Raw genomic sequence first — 26,200 nt, forward strand, 5'->3', positions numbered from 1 at the left:
ATAGCCATAAATTCCTGACGCTTTAACACACCTCTATTTATCTGCTGCATAAGAGCTTCTCAGGTTTCTGCATCCTGCTGACAGACAGATGCTCACGCTTCAGTTAGATTCACAGACTCATCACAAACTAGAAGTTAAGAAGCTTTTTTCACCACAAACCATTACAGAAAATGCATGTTATATAGTATTTTCTCATTCTTCACTGCAGCTGCATTGTTGCGTTTACATCATCTGCCATGTCACATGACCTGACCAGCTGCATGCCGAGCAGTCCATAATACCCTGCTGGAAAAAAAAGAGGGGGAGCACGAGGCTGAATACAACTTCTTATTCGCAGCTTCTTATTGACGCTATCCGTTCCACCTTAAAAACACCACGCTTCCGCGTTTCTTAGCTTCTTATTCACGCGTAACTTAGGGGCCGTTTCTATTTGTGTCTCTTATTCAGAAAGAATTGTAATAAGATTTAATCTTTATAGTCAGTTTTCGCTCTTATCTCAGCCTTATTTACATTTTTAAATAGTGTATTGTTCGTTTCTGAAATATAGACACAACTAGATACGGTCCCTACGTTTAGAGTGAAATAAGAAGCGTCGCGTTTTTAAGGTGGAACGTATAGCGTCAATAAGTTGCGAATAAGAAGCTGAATTCATCACATCAGCATGGTTTGAAGTGCATGAAAGTGTTAATATTTAATAGAAATGATCCACTTTTGCATGCTGCGTCCATATTGCTGCTATAATCTCTGACACTGAAATGCACGGCTGTTTTGTTTTGCCCTGACTTTGCACTCGGCATCATGAGTTTTTGTTAACCCTTTGTTGTCATCTGTTTTCCGTGAATGGTTTATGTGCACAAAATGATCATTCTTGGCACCGAGGAGCTCAAACAAGCCGAGAGCGTTTTGACGAAGAGTTTTCCAGAGTCCATCAAGGTGTGCTGATTCTAGAAAGGTTTCAGAAAGTTTGAGATTTAACCTATCGGACTACCACAGCTTTTATTTTCACTCGCTGGTTAATATTCAATTGTTTTCCAGGTTTATGGCTGTATATTCAACTTAAACAGAGGAAAGCCTCACAATCTGGAGGTTATTGCAGACCAATGGCCAGATTTCAATGTCATTATTTGCAAACCCAAAGTTCAGGTAACATTTTACAGAATTTTACAGATCCAGACAGTTCTGATTTGTTTAAAAAACTAGCCACATCTCAACAAAAACTGTAGTTTAACTGTGGCATTTGTATTAAAGGCATATGCTAAACTAATGCTTAGTGCTGTTATTGTACACCAGAACTACTAAAAATAATTTTTTGTTGGCTGAAATAAAACAAATATATTAGATTGAAAACTTCAACTTAAAAATTGGCAACAAACATAAAAAAATGCATAATTATATAAAAAATAAAGGTCGAAGTTAAAGTAATACAATTATTAAAAACTAAAACTGAAAAAGAAAATAATTAAAGCTATATATATATATATATATATATATATATATATACACACACACACACACACACATATAAACACAAACAATTACTATAACATAAAAAAAGAAAATGTACAATAACATAAAAATACCAAAATAACTATGATTTAGCTATTATTTTTCACATAGTTCAAGCAATATATAAATCACAACAAATTATATATATTATTTACTTAATATATTTACATTTTATTTATTTTTTCATCTATTTAACAAGTGGAATGCATTTTTCTTAAAAATCAAAGTGCTTTTTTTTAAAACAGGGAACAAAGGATCGAGAAGGAGATTTTAACATATTCAGCATCTACTCCAATAGCAAAGAGGGTCTGAAAACCCTTCTGGACACACCTGGTGTGATCAATAAACATGCATTCACATTATTAGCAGGTACACACACTATTCCTAACCAAAAGAATTGCCTGAAATAACTAGTTTTGTGACTGTGACAAAATAAATCATGCACAAACCTGTTGGTTGCCATTTAGGGGTTGACATCAGGCATTTAGAAGCAGTTCAGGAGTTTGCGGATCAACATGGACTTCCCTGGAAAGTTCAAGTAGTGATGAATGTGTTACTGCTCCAGGATGAGCGACAGCTGCTGTTTAAAGAGAGGTGCTATCATCATCATACTCTTAAACCTCAAGTGTTCTTTCATTCAAGGCTTAAAGCAACTGTTTAAAGGTAATATGACATATGACTTTGCTAAAAAAGCTTTTTTGTATTTGATGTAATGCAATGTGATTATGCGGTTTAAAGTTCAAAACTAATTATTTTCCATATACTGTACATTATTGTTGATCCTCTATGCCCCGCCTACATTTTTACAAAACTCATCGTTCTGAAAAGGTGTGCTCTGATTGGCCAGCTATCCAGTGCATTGTGATTGGCCGAATAGCTCAAGCATGTGACACAACAAGACAAAACCAATAAAACCCATTATAAACGAGGCATTTGTTGCATCCGGTGGGGACATAATTACTGATTATAATGACTTGTACTGTGTTTTTACGCGTTGCATATTGCGCTGCATAAACAAAGCCATGTCTACATTTGTGATCGGAGAAACCACAAACATTAAGCGCTACTCTGCACTGCTCAAAACTCAAAACTGAATCGTCAGTGGCTAATTCTTTAAATATGAAAACATACTTACAGACTGTGAGTCAGATGTGCCGGACTGTCCTTGCAAAGTTGTAACTGGCCCACTTTATAGAAATTTATAGTTCGAATGAGCCGTTTAAGCACTATGCATCTTTAAAGTGTCACTTTCACCATGACTAAGCCAGAAATGTAGTGTTTACATGAAATAATCATAATATGAGTCTATGATCCCAGTCTCAGGATCAGTAAGAAAGCAATACATTTAAATCAATAAACTTGTTGCATTTCGGAGCAAAACAAAAAACATTGTTGAACACTAATAAAAAATGTGGTAAACTATTAATTGGTTATTCTACAATTAAATGTATTACTACAACTGGAGAATACAGTAAATTGATAAACTGTTCTGCGTGATGACGGTGAATGTCCCTGACATCTCAAATTGGGTGTAACTGGTGTGTTTTATGTCGTAGAATAAAAACTGAATGTATCTTGAGCCTGTGTGAACCACAGACCTTATTTTAGGGATGTAACCAAAATCCTATTAAAAAAAACCCATTGACTTTGGATCTTGAATTTCGATCTTCTTCTGCTCCATGTTTTCAGTTACACTGGACTCAGACTGACTCCGCTCAGTGCCGCTCATGCTCATCTAGTTAACAGCACGTGGAAATACGGCGGAGACAGTAACAGCTACAACTCAGTGCTGAACTACATTACCCACAATCCTTCACTGTGTGTGATAGAGGAGGGCGGCACTGAGCCCGTCTCCTGGCTGCTTGTGTACCAACACGCTGCTCTTGGGTTGCTCTACACATTACCACAACACCGAAGGAAAGGCTACGCGAAGTTACTGGTGTCTGTGATGGCCAAAACCCTCCTGGAGCGAGGACACCCGGTCTACTGTTTCGTGGAAAAGGAAAATGACTCTTCCTACAAACTTTTCATGTCACTTGGGTTCCAGGATTCAGCAGATTACAGGGCTGTGTGGTTTGAGATCAATAAACGACAATAGATACAAATATAAATCAGTATGCATATATAAATCATATATAATGCATATATTCATATAGTAATGCATGCATATATACAGATTTCTAGCAAAAAAAAAAAGAATATGTAAACAAAAATTACTTTAAATGTAACTGGTATTTTTTAACACCTCTTCATTATTTTTTGCATTTTCATATGGATATTTTAGCTTAAAATTACGGATTGTATATATTTAATAATATAAATCACTTATAATGTCACTAAAGTTTTTAGTCATGTCTTATTTTTATATGCATATTTTTAGCATACAAAAATGTGAACAGATTTTTCAAGCATGTGTATTTTTCGCACTTCAAATATAAATAACTCCGTCACAATGCATATAAATCTTAGTTTTATTAAGTCGTATCCCCTACATTAGAGTACTATAAAACAGTACAAAGTTTATATAATGTAGAAATCACTTCTAATATTCTAAAAAAAAAAAACTGTACAAAACCTGGATAAACAGAGTAGACAAATAAAACTCATAAAGTTAACAGAATGGCACATCTCAAGTTGTTTAGCTTGTATTTCCCTTTGTCAGAAACCAACATTAGACCAACTCTAATACGTTTATGCTGCTGTCAACATTTTAAAACTTTTTAAAGCTCCATCTAAAACAAATAAAGGCCTAAAATCATTAAAAAGCTTCTAAAAATCGAGCAGTGCCTCCAAACGGCTTCAGTGAAACAAAACCCAGGCTAATGTGAAAAACACAAAGTGCTAATCTACACACGTCTGTTGCTTTTAAATGTTATCCCACAACTGAAGCACGTTAATGCAATAAATAAAAGTGAAATAACATGTTAAAACGACTGAGATTCAGCACAGCACGCTCATGTCCACAGCTTCATGGCACTTTTAAGGCAAGAAGGTCATAGCTGTAACACCACAAACTCGGCTGTATACTAAATGCACAACTGCTTTGGTTAAAAAGCGCCTCTAGAAAACAGGTCTGCAGGCACCTCAATGTTCAATCCGTCAAAATATTTCCCTGATGAGGGATTCTGAAGACTCGCTGGCAGCTTGTCCAAGTCAGTGGTGAGAACAGGAATTAAAGTGGCGATGCAGTTACAGCTGAAGGCCACTAGGTGGAGGCAGCGGCTATGAGTCCTTCGCTCTGATGGATGATGTGATGGAGCTCTGCTTTGCATATTGTGGAAGCTGCGCAGTGCAGAGAGCTGACAGCAGGGGGCTCCTCATCACCTGCACTCACAAAAACACATGCATGCTCAATATAGCTGCAAAAAAAAAAATTATAATATAGTAATCACTCATTTAAATGTTATAGTAATTTAAGTGATAAAACTTCAAATCAGCATCAATCAGAAAATGTATTACTACTGCAATCAAAATAATTTACTTTAAAAAAAAAAACAGCATTAAAAATAATTATTATTATCAATTTAATAATATTTTATTTTAGGATATAAATGATAAAAAATAATTTAACAAAATTTATTAAAGAAACATTTATATTGCAATAATATACTACAGTACTAAATAAAATAAAATATTAATATGAATAAAAATAGTAATTAAAAAATGTATAGAAAACTAAATATTATTGCAATCATCCCACTGAACTGAAAACTAATAAGCATGCAATATTATTATTGCTATTATTTTTAACAAAACTTTATTAATAATTAAATGATAAATATTAATCAATACATAATAACCATTAGTATTGCTGTTATTGGAATTAATCAAAATAATATTTATATTTTATAGTTAAAATAAATTACTATAGCAAGAATACTATTGTTCTGTAAGGCAAACAATTATTTAATAATAATATTAATTTTAATAATAAACATTGTTTTTTTTTCCGCAGATCAACAGAATTATATATACTAATATTCTTTACTTCTAGCTGTAAATCCTTCCTGTTTTTTCTAGATTAATAAATTATTTACAACTGCGTACAGTTGTTTTCAGTTGCACAAGTGCGTATTAATATGAAAGCACATGTAAATACAGAAAAATCACAAGGTAATTCTTTAGAATAAGGAAAACTTGTTCACTATTAACTACACCTCTTCCCTCAATAAATTCCTAATTTTCTGCTTATTAATAGGTAGTTGTTACATTTAGGGATTACATACATTTTTTTAAAATATTGCATATACTTTTTTAAAGGGAATTATTTCCTTACGATGAAATTATACATTTATATACACTACATATGTGACCCCAGACTATAAAACCAGTCATAAGTGTACATTTTTAGAAATTGTATACATCATCTGAAAGCTGAATAATAAACAATCTTTCCATTGATGTATGGTTTGTTAGGATCAGACGATATTTGTCCGAGATACAACTATTTTAAAATCTGGAATCTGAGGGTGCAAGAAAATCTAAATATTGAGAAAATCATATTTTAAAGATGTTCAAATTAAGTTTTTAGCAATGCATGTTACTAAACAAAAAAAAAAAGTTTAGAAATATTTACAGTAGGAAATTTACAAAATATATTGATGGAACATGATATGTACTTAATATCCTAATGTTTATTGGCATAAAAGAAAAATCTATAATTTTGACCCATACAATGTGTTTTTGGTTATTGCTACAAATATACCCCAGAGACTTCAGACTGTGCTCCAGGGTCTCGTATGTTAAATACCTACCCAGTCCCGAGGAGGAGGACACGCTGTCGGCCAGAGACGAGTTGTCGGGGTCCGGCGAGAGTCCGTCCATCAGTGGGATGGAGAGCTCGGAGGACGGGACGGACGAGTCGTAGATCCCCGAGTCTCTGGGCATCTCCACCGGACTGACCGATCCGTCGGGACGAGACGCCCCCGCGTCCTGATGAGACGAACCCTCCCCGAGATCCTCCTGAGACAGACTCAGAGACAGCATCAGGACGCTGCTCCTCACGGGACACTCGCTCTCCGACGGGTGTTTGAGCTTCACCTCGTTCAGGACGAGCCCCGAGTCCAGCTTCTCTGGAGGAGGGAGGCGTTTATTCGGGAGCGGAGGCGGCATGAGCTGCTTCTGGAACCAGTCGGGCTCCTGCTCCGCGAGCTGGTGCATGTTACAGATGGCCACGTACAGCGAGCGGCCCGATTTACTGCGGAAGTAGTTGCGTTTGCTGACGTTGGGCGGCTGTGGCTCGCGGTCGGTCAGACTGAGCTGGCGAGAGTGGAGCCGGGCGAACAGAAGAGGAAGCTGGTCCATCAGTTTGTATTTAGGCGCCAGGCTGAGACAAGTCGGTATGTCGCTCTCGTGAGAGTAGTCGAAGTACACCGACATGAATCGAGAGAGGTCCGAGGACTTCTGATGCTCCTCTCTGAGTTTTTCTGCGATCATCGCTGTGGCCACGATGAACAGGTCTCTGTTTCCGGCGGAGGAGTCGGATGCGGTCGGTTCTCGGTTGTTCTCCTTCGACGTGGCTTTGCCTTTACGGTGGCGTTTCTCCACGAAATACTTCAGGCCTTTGGAGCAGACGGTGATGATGAAGTGAGCCTCGTCGATACGCCGGCTCAGCCACGACATCTGACCCTCCTTACAGATCTCCAGGTGCTCCCAGAGATCCAGCGCCACCTGAGCACACACACACACACACACACACGTCAAGAAAAGGAGACTTTCATACAGTGGCTCCAGGTGAAGTGTCTTGATAAAGAGCACAGTGATTCAACAACTTCTAGTTAAAAGCATAAAAGTGACAGGAGTTATGTCAACAGATGGAGAAAGAAAAAAGAAAAGAAACCAGTTTTTCTACATTTAATAAGGCTAAATAATAAATTATTATTCAAAATGTTTGTAATAATATAATAATATAAATACTTTTATTAAAATAATTACTTTAAATGATGATGATGATGATGGTAATTATTATTTTTAGTTTACCATAAACAACAGTAAAAATACAGTATTTTATACAGTTTTTAATAATACATTAATATATTTTAATTATTATTAATTAAAAAAAACTAAACACTCAATTAAAAAGTTCTGTAAAAAATATATGTAATAACAATATTCAAAATACTGTATTTCATCATAATTTAAAATATAAGAAAATAAACAACAATAAAAAGTTTTATTTATATTTTTTATTATTCATACATTTTAATTATAATTTAATTATAAAATGAAACAATTAAGGAATATATAACTATTGTACTGTAAAAGATAAAGGTAATAATAATTTAATAATGATATTCACAATACTGTATTTCATCATTATTTACAATATATATATATATATATATATATATATATATATATATATATATATATATATATATATATATATATATATATATATATATATATATAATTTAACACAGCAACCATAAAATCAAAATAATAATAATAATAATATTTATGGCTGTCTATATTTTATATTGCTTTCAAACATTTAACTATAGGACTTTTATTTTGGTGGAAAACCTCTGAGGGTCCTTAAAGCTTGTTAGTTAATAAATAAACAATAGTTCATTGAATTTGTTCACTTTAGTTCACCGTGCATTAACTAATGCTAAAAGATACAACTTTTAATTTTAAAAAGCACTGATAAATGTTTAAATTAACAGTAATTAAGATTAATGAAGACTGTAGTAGTATTTATTATTGTTAGTTCATGCTAACTAATGTAGTTAATGTTAACAAATGAAACCTTGCAGTAAAGTGTTTTCTGTAGAATAACAATCACTGATGATTCATGACCAGGAACAAGTAAGAGGAAAGTAAATTAATTAAATTAATCTGGATCAATATCTGTGGAAATATTTGAGTGAGCTTTCTTCTGCCACTAGAGGGCATCGTCTGCAAACATTTCAAACCAGTCCAAGATTTTCTTTTTTGAAAGAAGTCTCTTAAGCTCGACAAGGCTGCTAATTTAATAAAAAATAAAACAGTAAAATTTTAAAATATTATTACAATTTAAAACAACTGCTTTCTATTTGGATATATTGTAAAATGTATTTTATTCCTGTGATGCGCAGCTGAGTTTCCTGCATCATTACTTCAGTCTTCAGTGTCACATGATCTTCAGAAATCATTCTGATTTGCTGCTCAAAAAATATATTTTTTATTTTCATTAATGTTGAAAACAGTTGTGCTGCTTCATATTTTTGTGGAAACTGTGGTAAGTAAAATTTTTCAGGATTGTTAAAAAAAACAAGAACAGCATTTATTTCAAATATAATTATTTTACAACACTATAATCGTCTTTACCATCAATTGTGATTAATTTAATGCATCCTTGCTGAACAAAAATATAACTTTGAACGGCAGCGTGTTTCATGTTTTAAAGGCTGACCTCGCAGCCGCAGAAGTCCTGCAGGAACAAGGCGAAGCTCTGGACGACGGCCAGGTGTTTGGGACAGTCTCTGCTGGAGTAACAGAGGAAGATCTTGGGTCTGGGCCAGGGTCTGTCTGCGCTCAGCGCCGTGGTCTGAGATGAAGACTCTGGGCTCTCCTCGTCCAGGTGGGAGTAGATGTTCTCTGCACAGGAATTCAGATCAGAGACCAGGATCAACTCAGATTTGTAGCGTGTGGGAAAAAAAAGCACATTTATTGTTTCCATATGATGAGAGCTGCTTTTAGAGCACTGTAAGAACTGAAAGGAAAGCCTAATTTGTCCATGTTAGAGCCACAGATGGTTCTGTCTTAAATCACCACGATCCACCTTAATATAAAAGTGCAACGTATTTTGAGCTTAAAATACTGGAGGTACAGATTTGAAGACTACTAGAGCAGGGTTATTATAGTTAACTAAATATAAAGCCATCTAAAAAAAAATTAAGATAAATGAAATAAAATATTATAATGATTGCAGCTAGTTAGATAAATCTAAAGCTTAAATAAAAAATAAATATAAAACTTTTATTAATAGAAATAAAATAAATATTAATTAGAATAAAATATTCAAAAAATATATTTTAGCTAGTCGAATAAAACTAAAACAATTATTGTTTATTTATTAAATTAACCATAATTTAGATAACTATAAACCAAGCAATAACTATAAAAGTATTTTAAGTTAGATAACAAAAAAAATTTACAAAAAAGAAAAGAAAAATGTTATTTGAAATAAAATAAACGTTTAAAAAAATAATATAATAATATATATTTTAAATAAAATATTTTAAAAAATCATAAATGTATTGCATTTCTGACTAAAAATAGAAAAATTTTAATAATTTTGTTACTTTAAATAAAATAAACATTAACTGAAATACATATAAAAACTTACACTTGTTTTATATTAGCTAGCTGCCTAAAACTAAAACCATTAAAAAAAAAATTGATACTTTAAATAAAAATTCAATGAAAAAAGTATAAAAAAGTAACTTATTTCAGCTAGTTGCAACATTAGTTTCATTCAATGTACTAAAATAACTCAATAAAAAGTGAAATGAAAAAAATTATAAAAAATAGAAAAACATAAAAATAACAAATAATTTACTAAAAATACAATAAAAAAAAATTCAAAATAGTAATAAAACATTATAACAGTCTCTCAATGATACTAAATTTACACTGATCTAGAGACGCTTAGATTGCATCACGCATGAATCCTGGTCAGATTGCACCCATCGGTTTACAGATACCACACAAACTGATGCCGGACACGCACCTTGCTGCTTCTTGCGACACATGACGGTGAAGAGAGTGGCGAAGGCCGACATGATGACCAGCGGGACGGTGATGGCCATGGCACGGATGGGTCCGGCCCACGGAGAATGCACTGAAACAAACACAAACCACATCAGATCAGTGCAAACACAGATGCAGAGCATGCACAGAGGACACAGGTGCCACCGTTCTTCACCTTGGCTCACGTGATACTGCGTCTGTTTTCTGGTCGTGTTGTTTTCATCACGAAGCTGCGGGAATAAGAACGAGAATTTCTCCTGCTTTCTTCAATAAACGATCGAACTGGACCACAAAACCACTCATAAGGGTACATTTTTTTAAATTGAGATTTACACATCATTTATACATTTTTAAATCATTTTTCCATTGATATCTGGTTTGTTAGGAACAGATAATATTTGGCTGAGATACAACTATTAGAAAATCTGGAATCTGAGGGTGCTAAAAATGTAAACATTGTATTGTAAAAATCGAAATAAACATCAGTGTATGACATGAATTATGCTCAAACCTCTATTGCATAAGTTCCTGGAGTGACGTCTTGTAAAACACATGTAGTTTTGGGGCCATTCTGCTCCTGTTAGGAAGCACAGACACATTATTAACAAAAGTGTAATGCATTTTATGTACAATGGCAATATTATGGATTAAATCACAATATTTGGATAGTTCCATAAATCAAGAGCTTTTTGTGGCCTTCATTAATACAAAACTTTTAAAGGAAAATTTGCTGAACATTTCCTGACTCTCAGGTCATCCAAGATGTAGATGAGTTTGTTTCTTCGTCAGATTTGGAGAAATGTAGCGTTGCATCACTTGCTCAGCAATGGATGTGAATGGGTGCCGTCAGAATGAGAGTCCAAACAGCTGATAAAAACATCACAATAATCCACAACCACTCCAGTCCATCAGTTAATGTCTTAATGAGCCAAAAGCTGCATGTTTGTGTTTGAAAGAAGAAGAAACAAAACATCGTTAAGACAACTTCAACTTCTGCTTCTGGCTGAAATATCAGTCCATAATCCGTAATAACACTTCCTCCAGTGATAAAGTGCATCTCTTGTTGTCTCTCACATCAAAATCCATCAGCATTTGTTAAGGGCTGTTTTGGCTTGTAAACACAGTTTGATCTGTGCAGATTTCTCTCCTGATTCAGACCAGACCACTTTTCACTGGAGGAAGCGTTATTATGGATTATACTATTTCAGCCTGTCTGAAGTTAAATATGTCTTAATGTTGGATTTGTTTCAGCTTTTGTCTTCTCCAGATGTTAACTGCTGGACTGGAGTGGTTGTGGATTACTTGTGATGATTTTATCAGACTCTCATTCTGACGGCACCCATTCACTGCAGTGCATCCATTGATAAGACACTGATGCAATGCTACATTTCTCCAAACCCGATGAAGAAACAAACTCATCCCCATCTTGCATGACCTGGGATTGCGTTGTCAGCAAACAATCTTTGAAAACTTGATATTCACAGACATAGCATTGAATTTTCTATCCCACAAATACCTTTACATGCTTTAAGAACAAGGCTGAAAAAAGCTAAATAACTGTTCACCCTGTCAGTTTCAATTAACTTAAACATCCAAGCACAAGGATTCAATCTTGTAGTTCTTGTTAACTGATGCAGTCCAGTAAACAGGGTTTGTACTGCACTCAGACACCAGCGATGGGGAACTGAAACACTATCACTGATCTCACAGAGACGCAGAAAGCGTCTGAACTCTGGAATCCCCCGCTGGTTGCGTCGCTCATCTCAAATTTCACTTTTCTATTATCGCTACAAACAATGCAGTCCGGCCCGGCTGAGATATGACCGCTGCACTCTTCTGAAAGAGTCAGGACGATGCTTTCACACTCTTTAATAGGAAGAAGATGTGAATAACATGCTTCAAAAGAACAGGGTCGTGTTCCAAAATGACACAAATATGAAACACCTCGTATGCTGGTGATGAAATAATAAAACCTCTGAATGAAATCAATCCTAACATTGTGATTCCAAGACTTTTTCAGCCAAAGACGTACAGGGATAGTGCAAAAAGTCAAAAAAACACATAAAAGTGCACATTTACACATGGAGTGTCATTTATCTTTCTGTAGTTAATTAACCTGTCTGTTGTTAATATTTAATGTTTGATTGCTCAAAAAAGGTTTGAGAAAAGTGTCAAATGTAAAATAATAATGATTATAATTCTTTCTAATTTATAGAAAAATAAAAACTATTACGACAACTAATAATAATATCAATATTAATAATTATAATAAAAATATTATTATTATTATTATTATTATTATTATTATTATTATTATTATTACGCATTTTATTTGTAATGTGGTATTTCAATTACTATTACTAATTATTATTAATATATAATTTAAATAATAATAATAATAATAATAATATAAATGTAGTGTGTGTATATATATATATATATATATATATATATATATATATTAATACATTATAAATAATATATAATGATATATTATATTAATAATAATAATAATAAAATATTAATATTATTAATAAAAAATAATAAATACATGATAACTATTACAAAAAATATAGTTATAGTTGTAATAGTATTTATTTATTTTTAATAATAATAATAATAATTAATAGTTTGTTTTATAATAATAATATTATTATCGCCATGATTATTATTGTTAAATAATTACTAAGTACTATGATTACTACTAATAATAATAATAATAAAAAAATATTAAAATAAACAATTAATAATTATTATATAGAATAAATCACCATTTGTATTATTATATACATTTTTATAAATCATACATTTTTTTAAATGTGCTTTTCAACTACTATTACTATTACTTCTACTACTATAACTAAATAATTATCATGATCAAATAATAATAATGTAATTTATTAGTAATACTGATATCATCACTTGTTTCAAATTCCTGTCAAATGTCTTCCATTTGTGTTATCATTTATTTATATATATATTTCTTTATTTAGCCTAATAGCATCCGTTTCTTTATGAAAAGGAGCAGCGTGAAGATTTTTAAAGATCCTTTTGCGTTTCACAGAAGAAAGAAAGCCAAATGTGTTTGAATGACACAAGAGCGAGTAAACGATGACAGAATATTCATTTCTGGCTAAACTATCTCTTCAAGAGCGCTAGCCCCGAACCAAAAATACATGTGTCCTCAGCCAAAAGAAAGACGGATAGCGGTCTTCTGACTCCTTGCAGAGTTCCTAAGTGACAAAGTGCTGCTGTAAAAGCTCTCTGCTCTTTACATTTCCGTCTCCAGCACAACCGAAGCGTGGAAAGCGGCAGAACACGTCCATTTCCCAGAGCTGCCATTCAGCGGACAAGACTATATATTATTCCAGCAGTCTGGGAAGAGCATTAACCCTGAACATCTCACTTCCAATGCTTCGGAGCGAACACAACATGCAAACAATTACAGTTACCCGATGACGCGAGCCATTAGGAAACACTCCTTCTCAAAATGACATTTGGGGTGGATTGAGGGAGCATTTGGAGTGAATTATGAATGGAAATGTTTATGAATTTGTGCCAGGCTTTTTCCAGTGCAATGACTAGGTGAACTGCTCACAGGTTTGCAGCGTTTGAGTCTGAAGGGTCCTTCCTGTCGGAGCTTGTAGTACAGGAAGTAGACGGTGAAGCCGAACGTGGAGGGGGCGTGGTCAAACACAACATGCAAATTAGATCCGAGCTGAGAAACATTGAGAGTCTTGGGCTTCCAGACTGTCAGGGAAGAGAGAGAAAGAAGAGGAAGGTTGATTTCAGCTTCATTTGAGATCCCCGTTTAGGCCGTTTCACAGCTTGGCTCACTAAAACAGATTAATTGGATGTGACAACTTTTTTTTCTCTCTAAAGAACTCACATGGTTTGCAGACGAGGTTATCCGGGCCAAGAAGCACTTCACAACCTGTGAGAACGGAAGGAACAAGACGTCAAGTAACTATGAAAACTACCAAACTTTGCTACAAGTGTAATTGCATCATATAATAATCGTCTGTTTGACTACTTTTTCATAAATTTCTGCTATATGCACATAAACCGACAGCCACCACTGATAATGTATTATTGTAATATATTGTAGAAACAAAAAAAAGCACTATACAAATAAACTTGAATTTAATTCAAAGAAAAAAAAAATGTATTAATATTTTGCTTTATTTTAATTGTAATATATATAATATATATATTATTAATAAAAAATAAAATAAAATAAAAATAATATGAATCAATTATAAATATAAAATTGAATTATAAAATACATTTTTGACAATTATTACACCTATAAATAAATTATAAACACCTAACTATACATTTATGTATCAAATTATGTGTAAATATTGTAAATGATAATAATTAAAAAAGTAAATATTCTAAATAAATTACAAACTAAACAAATAAAGTACAATTATTTTATAATTATATTTATAATCACATTGTTAACATTTAATATAGTTTGTAATTTTGTATTGTATTGATTTTAATTATAATTATAAATATGTTTGTTAAAAAACACATTAAAATAAAATAAAATAAAATAAAATAAAATAAAATAAAATAAAATAAAATAAAATTAAAAACAGAATAAGGCCATATACACATTTTTACGTTTAATTCTGTGCAGGAAAGATGGCATAAAGAAATAATCATTGATGTTTTTTAAAACAATTTTAAACTTTAAATATCCATTAACTTAATATAACTAATCTGAAACGATAATAATTATCATTAAAAAATACTTATTTTTTTATTATAATTATTATCGTTGTTTTGTTGTTTTGTGTACCAGAGTATTCTTTTAAATTATGTAATTGAAATTATTAATAGTTTTTTTATAATCAAATTAATATATATAAATATTTAACAATAAAAAAAAGCACAGAATAATGCCATAAACATGTTTTTATAGCTTAACACTCACTGTTAGTGCGCAGAAAAGATGGCGGAAAGAAGCTATCGTTCAAGAAGGTGGGAAACGGTACGATTCGGACCATGAAGTCCGTCTCAAAGGCGAGACCGGCGAAGGGCTGTGAGCTCATCCTCTGTTGGGAAACATGCAAAAGAGTGCCAAACAGATGAATATGAAGGTCTTTTTCCACTCAATTAGAAGTCTAATATAAACCATATTATACTTACAGTGGATTTGTAAGAGAAGTTGAGCTGTCGTGGATCCTTCAGGATCATGTGCTGGCACTGCTTTCCCTCGGGATTCTTGTCCTCCAGATACACTCTGAATCCCTTCACATGTTCAATACCTAGCAGATCAAACAGGTTTAATGAATTAAAGGCGATTGGATCATAAAAAAGCACAGAAATAAACCCAGATGACTGCAGCACACCTGTGCAACTGAAAGGCTTTGAAAATGCATGAATTAAGCAATTCATATTTGCATTGTACCAACAGCATTTATAAAATAGATCACATCTTAAGCATTAAAAGGGACATATCTTCGCATTTATAATGAAAATGTAGCCATTTAAGGCCATTTTCCACATGCTTTTTTTTTGCTACTGTACCTTTAAGATCCTCAGTTAATGGATGCAATTGACAATTTTAGAACAGACCACAACATAAAAATATGTGATATTTATTTTTATGTGTTAATTTAAAAAAAAAATTATTTAAAAAATGTATATTAGATTTTGTTTTTATGTTAGTCAAGGTTTACAGTCTCAAAAATACAAATGAAGCCATTTTCACCCTTTCTGATCTGAATAAACTTTTTTTTTTTTGCTACTGTACCTTTAAGATTCTCAGTTAATGGATGCAATTCACAATTTTAGAACAGACCACAACATTAAAATCAGTGATTTTTTTTTTAAGAGTTAATTTTTACTTTTAATGTTGGTTAGGGTTTACTGCCTCAAAAATATAAATGTAGCCTTTTAATGCCATTTCCACCCTTTCTGATCTGAATAAACATGTTTTTTTTTTTCCGCTACTGTACCTTTAAGATTCTCAGTTGACTGGTCTATTTCTTGCTAAGAATATGCAAATGTGATTGGTCAAATGCTAATGAGCTAATGGTTATGAACATACATCTTGCATCTCAGTTCTAAAACATTTTTAGATACAGATGAATAGTCTAGATTGATTTACAGCACAAGTCTGAGTCTGCCGTTTCAGATGAACTCTAACAGATGTGTGGGATGTGCACAGAACTTCCTGTAAACCTGCTTAAGTCCCGCCATAAACTTTCAGGCCTGGAATGGCATGGAAGATTCAAAGCATGCACAATTGTTTAATCTTCCTTTCTTCCCCTCTGTTTCTTTTTTTTACGAGCACCCCTGAAGACACAGCGTGCCAGCGGAGCGTTCCCGTGCCCTTTAACGTGTGCCAGCCTGCCTTCCTTTTAATTAGATTTCTGTCTTATCAGTTGCAGAGGGAAGAGGGGAGAAGAAAAGGCTCCCGCACACATTCCGTGTGGTTCTGATTACCGCGGTGGGGAGCGGCCTGATGGGACGGGTGTAACTCCACACCTCCACCAGCATCAAGAGAGAGCCCCCCCATCACACAACCATCAAAAACACCACTGAAGGGGGAAAAAAAGCTGTGGAACTGGTTGTGCGCTCGTTTTCATCGGCTTTTATAGAGCGTTGCTTTACTTTAAAGAAATTAATATCATAAATGCATTAGGTATTATACATTTATAGTGAAAAATAGTTTTGCAGCATTTATTAATCAAGGTTAATGTATTTTATAGTGATGCACGATGCTGTTTTCAGCTGATGCATGAACAAAACTTCACTAAATATTCATTATTTGATGCATATTTGAATAAATGTATTATGAAAACAGAATTTTATAACATATAAATATTTATATTTCAACAGCAAATTGTGGTAGAAACAATTCTATAATGAGAACGTTGATATAAACACTTCATAATATTTTTTAAAATGTTTTATAAAATGTATTGTTTATATTTTATTTGAGTGTTGTTTATTAATAAAATGTTTTAATTAATTAAAACTTTTTTTTTGGTTTTCAGTTTCATATTTTGTTTTTTTAGTGCATCATAAAACATTTTTAGTGGATCACAATTAATGTGAATAAATTATTTAACATTTCATGAACAAACATATATTAACAAAGAATAATATTTCAACAAAAAAAATATATGAATCTAGATCAGGGATTCTCCAACTTTTTTTGTCACATGAATCCGTTTGACCTTTGTGATTTCTTTTTGTTAACAAAAAATAAATGCATTAAATAATGCATTAAGAAACAATGTCATCATTTACTTGTATGGCTTAAAACATAAAAAAAAAAGTCATAAAAAATGTTCACGATTCACGCATACAATGAGAGTGAATGCAAACTAGTACTGCTGACCTCCAAAATAACTTAAAAACACCATAAATGCACCGAAAGTGTGAATATGTTGTGTGTAATTTTCTAATTTTCTGAGTTAAAAGGAAGCTTTTTTGTGAAGTACAACATCACACGAAAACTGAACGTGCAGTAGTGCAAATGAGATTTTTTGCCCTCTTTGGAGGTTAAAACATATTGCTGGTCACAATATATTTTCATTGCATAGAAAACACCATGTTTAAGACCTTTAAAAATATCTCTGAGGATGAGTAAATGCTGCATTTTCATTTTTTAGGTGGACTGTGACTTTAAGCTCAGTGCATGAGGAAAGGTCCCACACCCAAGGCTTTCTTCTTTGAGTTTCTTTAATATACACCTGAGCTGTGTCAAGTCCTGCTCCAGTCAAAAGGATTAACCTCGAGCGAACAACAGGCCACATTGTCCCTCTCATCAGCCCGAAGCTCACATTACCAAGTTCAATAGCGCCCTGGCAGACGGAAGCGAGGGACATCCCCGTCTTTCTCTCAGCCACACACGCACACATTCCTCCCAGGACAGAAATCACAGCGCAGCTATGTGCCGATCTATTCCCGTCTCTTGGACAGATCCACGGGACTGTCAGGGCTGAGGAATAATGCGTCCCGGGAGGAGGGAACCAGCGGCTTTGATCAGGAAGAGCAGGGACTCTCTTTGAACAGCTTTTCTTTGAGCTCCTGTTCCTTTCTCTCCAGGCTGGAGATGGACTGAGATAAATCACCCTCATGTGCAACCACCCATGCAACACTCATGCACTTTAAAATGCGCTTTGTTATGGGTTTGTGCACGCTAATGGAAAGCACAGACACGCAGTCTGAAATCTCTGTTTTAGGACTGTTTGGGGACACAAACTTTTCCATCGACTGAACCACCAAAGGTTATTGATTTCAGTCAAGGGACTAACTGACTAAAAGTAGCGACATAAATAACTGTTTGTGTGTATTTTTTTTAGTATTGCCGATAATGTACTTTTCTTGACAAGAAAATATTGCAAACACATAAAATACATAAATGTGTAGATTTCTCTGATATGTTTTTATACAAATTTACACTAAATGCAATTAAAATCATAAAATGCATATAAACATTTTTCTTAATTTTTTTAATATCTGCAATCATTACACTACATGCAAAATAAGTGCAAAAATGAAAAAATAAGTATATGCAAACATTATATATATTTTAAATGTAACTACTAAATAAGCAAAAAAGTGAAAAAGTAAATAAAATATAAAAATGCAAACACAAATATATATGTATTAGTGCTGTCAAACAATTAATTGCATTTAAAATAAGTTTTGTTTACATAATGTGCATACTGTGTATATTTATTATGTATATATAAATACAAACACATGTATGTATACATTTAAGAAAAATATGTTCTTTATATATTAAATTATTTAAATATAAAATATAAGAATATACATATATAAATGTATATTCATGTAAATAATAAATATACACAGTACACACACGTTATGTAAATAAAACTGCAAATAATCAGGATTAATCATTTGACAGCACTAATATATATATATATATATATATATATATATATATATATATATATATATATATATATATATATATATATACACACACATACAACAACAAAGTACACTAAATGCAACAAATCAATAAGCAAAAAAGTGAAAAAAAGGTTAATTAAATTTAAAAATGCAAAAAAATAATATTGATAAATAAATATAATGTAAACAATTACAGAAAAAATACGTGCAAAAATGAACAAAAATATATCAGCAAATATTACTACTAAACAGGCAAATATATACACAAGCACACACACACACACACACATATATATTCGCAGTGTTTATTTTAAGACAAATTCACACTAAATGCAAAAGTAACTTGAAAAGCTTTTAAAATTTAATTGAAATTAAATGAAACTAAATGCATTTTTTGTGAATATGTTTGATAATAAAGTCTGAATTCACCTTAAATGTGTTCCTCTTTGTGATTGTTATGTCTTCTTTTAGAAAAACGATCTAATCTATCCTAGTGTTGTTAACTTCTTTTGCAAAAGGGTGGACTGAACAGATATCCCTGCCTCATTGGGACTCCAGCGGGACAGACACTGAAGTGTGAGGTGTTTGAGAGTAGTTTCTCCAACACAACCGAGAAGAAACCTACCGAGAGGACTGGCCATCCAGTGGACCACCACGGCCGCCTGGCTGTCACAAGACAAATGAGTGAAGCTGATGTTGTTCACTTCATGGATGAAGTGTTTCCCCAGCAGATTCCAGTTCAGAGAGCAGTCTAATTGGGACAGAGAGAGCAAGAGAGAGTGAGTGAAACAGAAAGACACACAGTCTTTCCCAGTGAGAACATCGGTGAGATTCTTTGGCAAGCAGCGAGAGAAACTATGCAGCCATGCGAGGAGACGCTCTTTCCCTCCCTCCTCCTTCTTCCTTCATTCCTTCTTTCACTGGTTTCTTCTCCTCCGCGGCTGCAGATAAGCAGGTAAAGGGAGAGGAGCAGCCGTTTGTGTCCCTCACACCCCATCGCTCCTTTTTACGCAATCCCTATTGTGATGCTAACCAGAATCAGGCCCGTTCCCGTTTCGTAGTCACGCACAATGGGGACTGAACGCCGAGGAGAAACGGGGATTAGCTACAGGATGAGAAACTTGACTTCTCAGAGCTTAAGGGGCGGACAAGAGCACAGGAAGCTTGAATGAAACAACATTCGGCATTAACAAGAGAATAAATGCTACATTAAGCCAAGCAGAGAGAATCACACAAAGAACATTCCTGAGTCATATTTCACACTAAAAATCACATTATATAACATATAGACACTTTTAGTAAAAGTGTGTCATTTCTATGCCACTATCATCACCAAATGAAACAATAATGACTGTTTTCAAACAGGTTGCCTGAATACCCTTTTAGTCTCCTATTGGTTGGTAGACAAAGACCCGCCCCAAATATTTTGAGAAGACATATTGAAACATCCAAAAAATATGGCAAATACTAAATTGAAAGAAAATTAGGCTCAGATTTAGTTCTTATTTCTACCGTGACATTATTTTAGTGAAAATTAAGCATTGATTTTCTTTTTTTAAGTTTTTAAGTATTGATGCATTAATCTAGTATGTGTACTGCATCTTTTTAATTTATTATTTTGTTGTTTATTTTAATTTCTGTAATTTAAAATCATTTTTATTTAAAAAATAAAAAAATAAAAATAAATTTTTTAATACTTTTTTCCAAACAATTCTCGTTGCAAATAAATTTATATATATATATATATATATATATATATATATATATATATGTGTGTATATATATGTATGTATGTATGTATGTATGTATATATATATATATATATATAAATTCTATAAAATCTAATTAAATTGTAAAAAAAATATATATATATAAATTAGGGGTGTAACGGTTCACAAAATTCACGGTTCGGTTCGATACGATACACTGATGTCACGGTTCGGTTCGGTTCGGTTCGATACGTTTTAGATACAGCAAAATGTAAAAACATCTCAACTTTTCAGAATGCCGCAAGCGCACAGCGGGTCATGTGACAAGAACCAACCAATCAGCTTCATCCTTTCCCGTAACAACGTTGAGAGCTCAGCCAAGATGAAGGATCAGCTGATCATAGTTGTATATGGATTGCAATTTTGAAATAAATTTAGTAGCAGAGCTACTGCAAGCGATTTTTAGAGCTGCAAATCCATTTATCCTTCGCTGAAATTTCCGCGTCTCATGGAGAGAGCACGTCATTGTTGCTTAGCAAAGACAGACGCCTCATGAGCGCTTCTGCCCGAGCGCTTTGGAAAGGAGGAGAAAGACGCGCTTAGCGTTTTCCATGCGTTTTTAGGCACGATATGTGAACGGCCCCTAACTGTGCGTTCACACCGCCAGCGTCGAGAGCGTCAAAGTGGCCGGAAGTCATTCATTTTCAATGTGAGCCGGCGTCGAGCAGCGGCGAGGAGCGGCGCGGCGCGACTTGGCCGTTGAGAGCGTCGAGGAGAGTTGAAATCAAGGCAACTTTATGGTAATGATCTATGACGCGGTTGGGCAGCAACCAATCGGAACGTAGAAGTCCACCGCTTGAGAGGATTCCAGAGAACGCAGCTCCGACCATTAGTTCCCAATCACAATGGAGGACAGGTTGATTATTGCTGTTTCGCGTTTGCAATAATCTATGATGTGTCCCTGTTTACGTACAGGGACATAAAAAATAGATTAAAAGTGATACGTGGACCAAGGTGTCTGAGATTGTTCATTTTAAGTAAAGGATTTTAATATTTAGTCCACAACAATATTTAATGAGGTTAACTTATAACTTTACCCTCCTTGTGGTTAGTCTGCACGAGATCAACAAGCTGTTTGCTTTGCGGCCGCTTTAAATTCAAAATAAGCATTCGATCTACGTCAGAGCGTCTAAGCGCTCACAAATCTTTCTGCAGCGTCGTGAGCAGAGCGGCAAGAGCGATTTTTGACGCTATAGACGCCGGCGGTGTGAACGCACAGTAAGGCGCTCGCTCACTCAGCACGCGCTGAAGGCTCGTTGCAAAATGTCGAATGCCTTTAACAGACCAGAAATATAAGATCCTAAAATAACCAACAGGTCTGGTGTTTGGGTTGGATTCCCTGTAAGCTATAGTGTCTAAATGCTGCAGGGATAGTTTGCTGCGTGCATGTTTCTCCTTTTTTTCGTCTTTTCCCAGATAGTACTGACGCATATATCCCAGATATTCCCGCTGGTGTTTTTTTTTTTTTTTTTTTTATTCCCGCTGGTGTACCCTGTCATGTTGCAGATGCGACATACCGTTGTTTTTTTATCCACCACTCTCTTGCCATCACCATTATAGCTTAAAGGGAATCCAAAGTGCACCCAAACACCAGACCTGTTGGTTATTGGAGGATCTTCTCATTTCTAGTCTGTTAAACGCATTGGCTATTTTGCAACGAGCCTTCAGCGCGTACTGAGTGAGCGAGCGCCTGCTGAGTAGCCTAACATAAACATATAAGATGGTGTTTTTTTCTTCTTCGGGAGTGTCAGGGGCGTTGCCTGTTACGTTGTTTGGGTTATTGGGCTACTTTGTTGAACGCATATCATTATATTTCTCTCTCTCTCTTTTTTTTTTTTTCAAATATAATTAATTACTCCAACGAACCGTTCGGTATACATAATGCGTACCGCGTACCGAACCGAAAGCGTCGTACCGAACGGTTCAATACGAATACGCGTATCGTTACACCCCTAATATAAATATAAAAATTATCATAATTTATTAATAATGTTTTAATAATATAGTATGCATATTTACATATATATATACATATACATATATACATATACATATACATATATATATATATATGAAAAATTATATTTTGGAATTAAAGGAGTCACAAAAAAGAATTTATGGTGGCAAAATAAAATGTTTCTCTATGCAAAATAAGAGTTAAAAATTCTGCAGGTTTTGGTTTTGTTGTAATGTGACACGTTTTCATCCGATCCACTCACGAACTGTATAATTACAGTCAGGTCTGATTATAAAGTGTCTTACTGTCGTATCGAAATGTGACTCCAGGTTTGCGGCCGCTTTCGTCAGCACCGGACAACTGCGTTCCCTGCAGAGAATAAGAACAGGAAACTTCAGAAAATGCTTTATTACATAACTACCACATGAATATAACATCTGAAGCGGTCTGTAATAGCAGCGTTAGGGGCGTCCCAGACACAAACAGCAACTTGTGTAACAGGAATGTGCGCTTCAGCATTAAAAACCAGCAGCACTTCATGTGGTGACAGCCCAAGCACACAATCCCACAATTATGAGACTCCTGGCACTCAACAACACTAATATAACCCTTCAGTAACACACAGCCCTGCACTAACTGACCCAGAGTCAGCCGTGTGCATCTCAGGTGAGATAATGAAGGGTTTGGGCTGACTCCAGAGCAGCGCTTCAAGGTGTATCAGAAGAAGTCAAAACAAACAGTGTTGCGTGACAGAAGCAGACAGACGCTGCACGAGACTCACAAGCTCTGTAATCAGCAGCCCAGATCAGGGCGGATGTGGAAAAACAAAAAAGGAAGATGCATGGAATAGGGATTATCAAAAAAAGCAAACATGTTTCAAGAGAAAAGTCACGGGGTGATGGATCCTCGCAGACGAGGAGTGACACTAAAGAGGCCTTGTTCTTGTGTGGATCAACGATCTTATCTCAGCGGTCTTCCTCGTGTTATCTGGGATAAAGGAAGTTGTTTAAAATGACGGGACGGCACACAATTCACTCCCACCCAGGAGATGAGACTAACACAACCTCAGAAATGACACCACTGGGATACAAAAAATGTAATGGGTCTATTGCACTTTACCATCAAACAAAGCATGTCAATGATCACCTGATTAGTAGGATAATATCTTCTTTTTTATATATATATATATATTATTTTTAAAACTAAGATCTTCAACAAGGACCTCCATAGTCAGGCTAAATATAAATCACAGAAAACTAGAAAAAAACTGAATTAATTAATTTATTTTTTATATAATTAATAGAAATTGAAATATATATATATATATATATATATAGTCCTCAGTGTAAATGGTTTTTAATACTATTTATATACTATTTTATTACCATTTTATAAAAAAGCCTAATTAATTTATATCTTAGCGAAATTATTCTTAACCCTAATATATTTGAAGAAATAACTCAAAAATAATACAAATATTTAATAATTTAATATGTACTGTAATATATACAATATACATACATTTTATTTTTAGATTTTCAATAGTTGTTTTTTACCTTTTAGGTTTTTTTCTCATTTTCCTTTTTTATCCTTTTTTATTACCATTTACATTTTATTTATTTTTATTTCAGTTTTATTTTTATTTATACAGTCCCTTCTACTTCTGCTTCCACTTCAAAAATCATTATTAAAGTGTACATGAGGCACAAAATGTACATCATAAGGTTTATAGGATTCAATACAAAAAGTACTCTAAAGTAATAGTACATAAAAATACATAAAAAATATATATAAATAAATAAAATAAAATAAAAAGATTTCCAGGTTCTTTTTACCCTGTAAAATGAAAGCGAGTCAAAACAACACAAATAAATCTCAAAAGTTGGATCAGTAACTGGATGGACACAAAATGCACCGGTTTGTTTCAATGCTGATCTGTTATTATCATGGGTTGGAGCATCTCTACTCCCTATGCAATCTTTTTTTTTCTTCAAACACATAAATCATCTGGAGTTACCTGCTTACAACCACATAACCAAAGATAAACACGACAGACGACTTCTCTGCTGCCAATCCAGTAAATGATATTTTGCTCACATTAGAATAAACTATGCAGCTATGCAGCTTGGGAAACTGAAGACTCACTGCTTTGCATACATTGCTTGTGGGAAACTGCTGGTTAAATGTGGTTAAGTGAACAGATCTGTGGGCTTCCTGAACTAAAATTACCCAGCAAAAAACCTAATTTAGCCAAAGCACTTGTAATTAATGCAAACCCATCAGTGAGCTGCTACTAAACCAGTGTGAGTAAACGAGTCCAGCTTATGCTCAAGAGTAATCTGTCTTAATGACATCCTCTGGCCCATTTCCACAGGATGTGTACTGATGAGGGCGTGACCTCTTGACCCCATACCTGGACCAGATGTACAACTACAGACAAACAGACAAACTATTGCCAACAACATTTGTGTTACTTGAAATAAAGCTGAGAAAGTGTAGCACAAATACATTTTAGATTATAAAAATGCAAGTATATAAGTATATAAATAATAATAAAATAGAAAGACCACAGAGGATCACATGAATTAGTAAAAATATAAACAAATACAGGGCATTATAGATTATTAGTAAGTAAAAAATATAAAATAAGATGAAAATAAAAATTTATTCTAAATTTTAAATGTAAAAAAAGTGACAAAAGCACAAATAAATTAAAAACATTTAACAAATAAAAAAAAAATACAAATGTGTTTAAGTTAAAAAAAAATGTAAATGGAACTAAAAATAAAATTCTAATAAATTCAGCCAAAATATGAATGTAAAAAATTACAAACTGGAAATGAACAAAAGGTTAACTCCTTTTAATAAACTAATTTTACAAAAAAATAAAATAATAATAATAATAATAAAACTGAAAATATATTTTTATTTAATCCGAATTGTGTCCTTGGCACTAATGTGAAATGATTTTAAGTACTAAAATTACTAAATGTAAATACAAATTTTAATTGAAATAAAACACATTTTTAAATAATATTTAACTTACTAAAAACTAAAAAATATATAAAAATAAAAACAATACAATAACACTGAAATAGAAAGACTACAAGAATGACACCACAAATAAATATAGCATAAAAATTAAAAAAAGCTCCCTTTTCTAGTTTTATGGTTTATTTTTAGTGTTAGTGATTTAAACTAATTTAAGTTTTAAAGTATTACACTAAGAATTAAACTTCAGTTTTGCGAGGGCAAACACCACATTTTCCTTCACTTTTCTCATTTTCCTCTGGAAAACCTACAGTTCCTGCTCAGGAAGTCC

The 26,200-nt window shown here is 33.6% G+C and overlaps 2 protein-coding genes across 3 annotated transcripts in view; one reads left to right on the forward strand and one right to left on the reverse strand.

Annotated features, from left to right (window-relative positions):
- Window positions 1–295: 295 nt before the first annotated feature.
- Window positions 296–3,690, forward strand: LOC113110675 (glycine N-acyltransferase). The gene is made up of 5 exons (XM_026274813.1): window positions 296–933; window positions 1,036–1,143; window positions 1,752–1,875; window positions 1,974–2,100; window positions 3,196–3,690. The coding sequence occupies exons 1-5, from the start codon at window positions 841–843 to the stop codon at window positions 3,602–3,604; spliced, it is 861 nt and encodes a 286-aa protein (XP_026130598.1). The 5' UTR covers window positions 296–840; the 3' UTR covers window positions 3,605–3,690.
- A 269-nt stretch (window positions 3,691–3,959) lies between these two features.
- The window catches only part of LOC113110649 (interleukin-17 receptor D-like), a 56,472-nt gene continuing 34,231 nt past the window's right edge, over window positions 3,960–26,200 (reverse strand). Inside the window, exons 2-13 of one of the 2 annotated variants that reach the window (XM_026274774.1) lie at window positions 23,184–23,247; window positions 19,778–19,903; window positions 15,403–15,521; window positions 15,188–15,308; window positions 14,132–14,176; window positions 13,841–13,992; window positions 10,754–10,819; window positions 10,418–10,472; window positions 10,223–10,333; window positions 8,903–9,087; window positions 6,261–7,176; window positions 3,960–4,830 (exon numbers count right to left, since the gene is read on the reverse strand). In XM_026274774.1, coding sequence (XP_026130559.1) covers window positions 4,712–4,830; window positions 6,261–7,176; window positions 8,903–9,087; window positions 10,223–10,333; window positions 10,418–10,472; window positions 10,754–10,819; window positions 13,841–13,992; window positions 14,132–14,176; window positions 15,188–15,308; window positions 15,403–15,521; window positions 19,778–19,903; window positions 23,184–23,247 — 2,079 coding nt within the window. In that variant the 3' untranslated portion in view covers window positions 3,960–4,711. Of the gene's footprint in view, window positions 4,831–6,256; window positions 7,177–8,902; window positions 9,088–10,222; window positions 10,334–10,417; window positions 10,473–10,753; window positions 10,820–13,840; window positions 13,993–14,131; window positions 14,177–15,187; window positions 15,309–15,402; window positions 15,522–19,777; window positions 19,904–23,183; window positions 23,248–26,200 lie in introns of both variants that reach the window. The other variant, XM_026274775.1, reaches the window with a different exon arrangement.

Source organism: Carassius auratus, chromosome 11 (assembly GCF_003368295.1).
Source record: "Carassius auratus strain Wakin chromosome 11, ASM336829v1, whole genome shotgun sequence".
Taxonomy (NCBI): domain Eukaryota; kingdom Metazoa; phylum Chordata; class Actinopteri; order Cypriniformes; family Cyprinidae; genus Carassius; species Carassius auratus.

Bases quoted from the DNA above. Each gene is read 5' to 3' on its own strand.
- LOC113110675 (XM_026274813.1), top strand. From the start codon at position 841: ATGGTTTATGTGCACAAAATGATCATTCTTGGCACCGAGGAGCTCAAA. The intron at 1,876-1,973 runs GTACACACACTA...GTTGCCATTTAG, and splicing joins TGCATTCACATTATTAGCAG to GGGTTGACATCAGGCATTTA. The intron at 2,101-3,195 runs GTGCTATCATCA...CCATGTTTTCAG, and splicing joins CAGCTGCTGTTTAAAGAGAG to TTACACTGGACTCAGACTGA.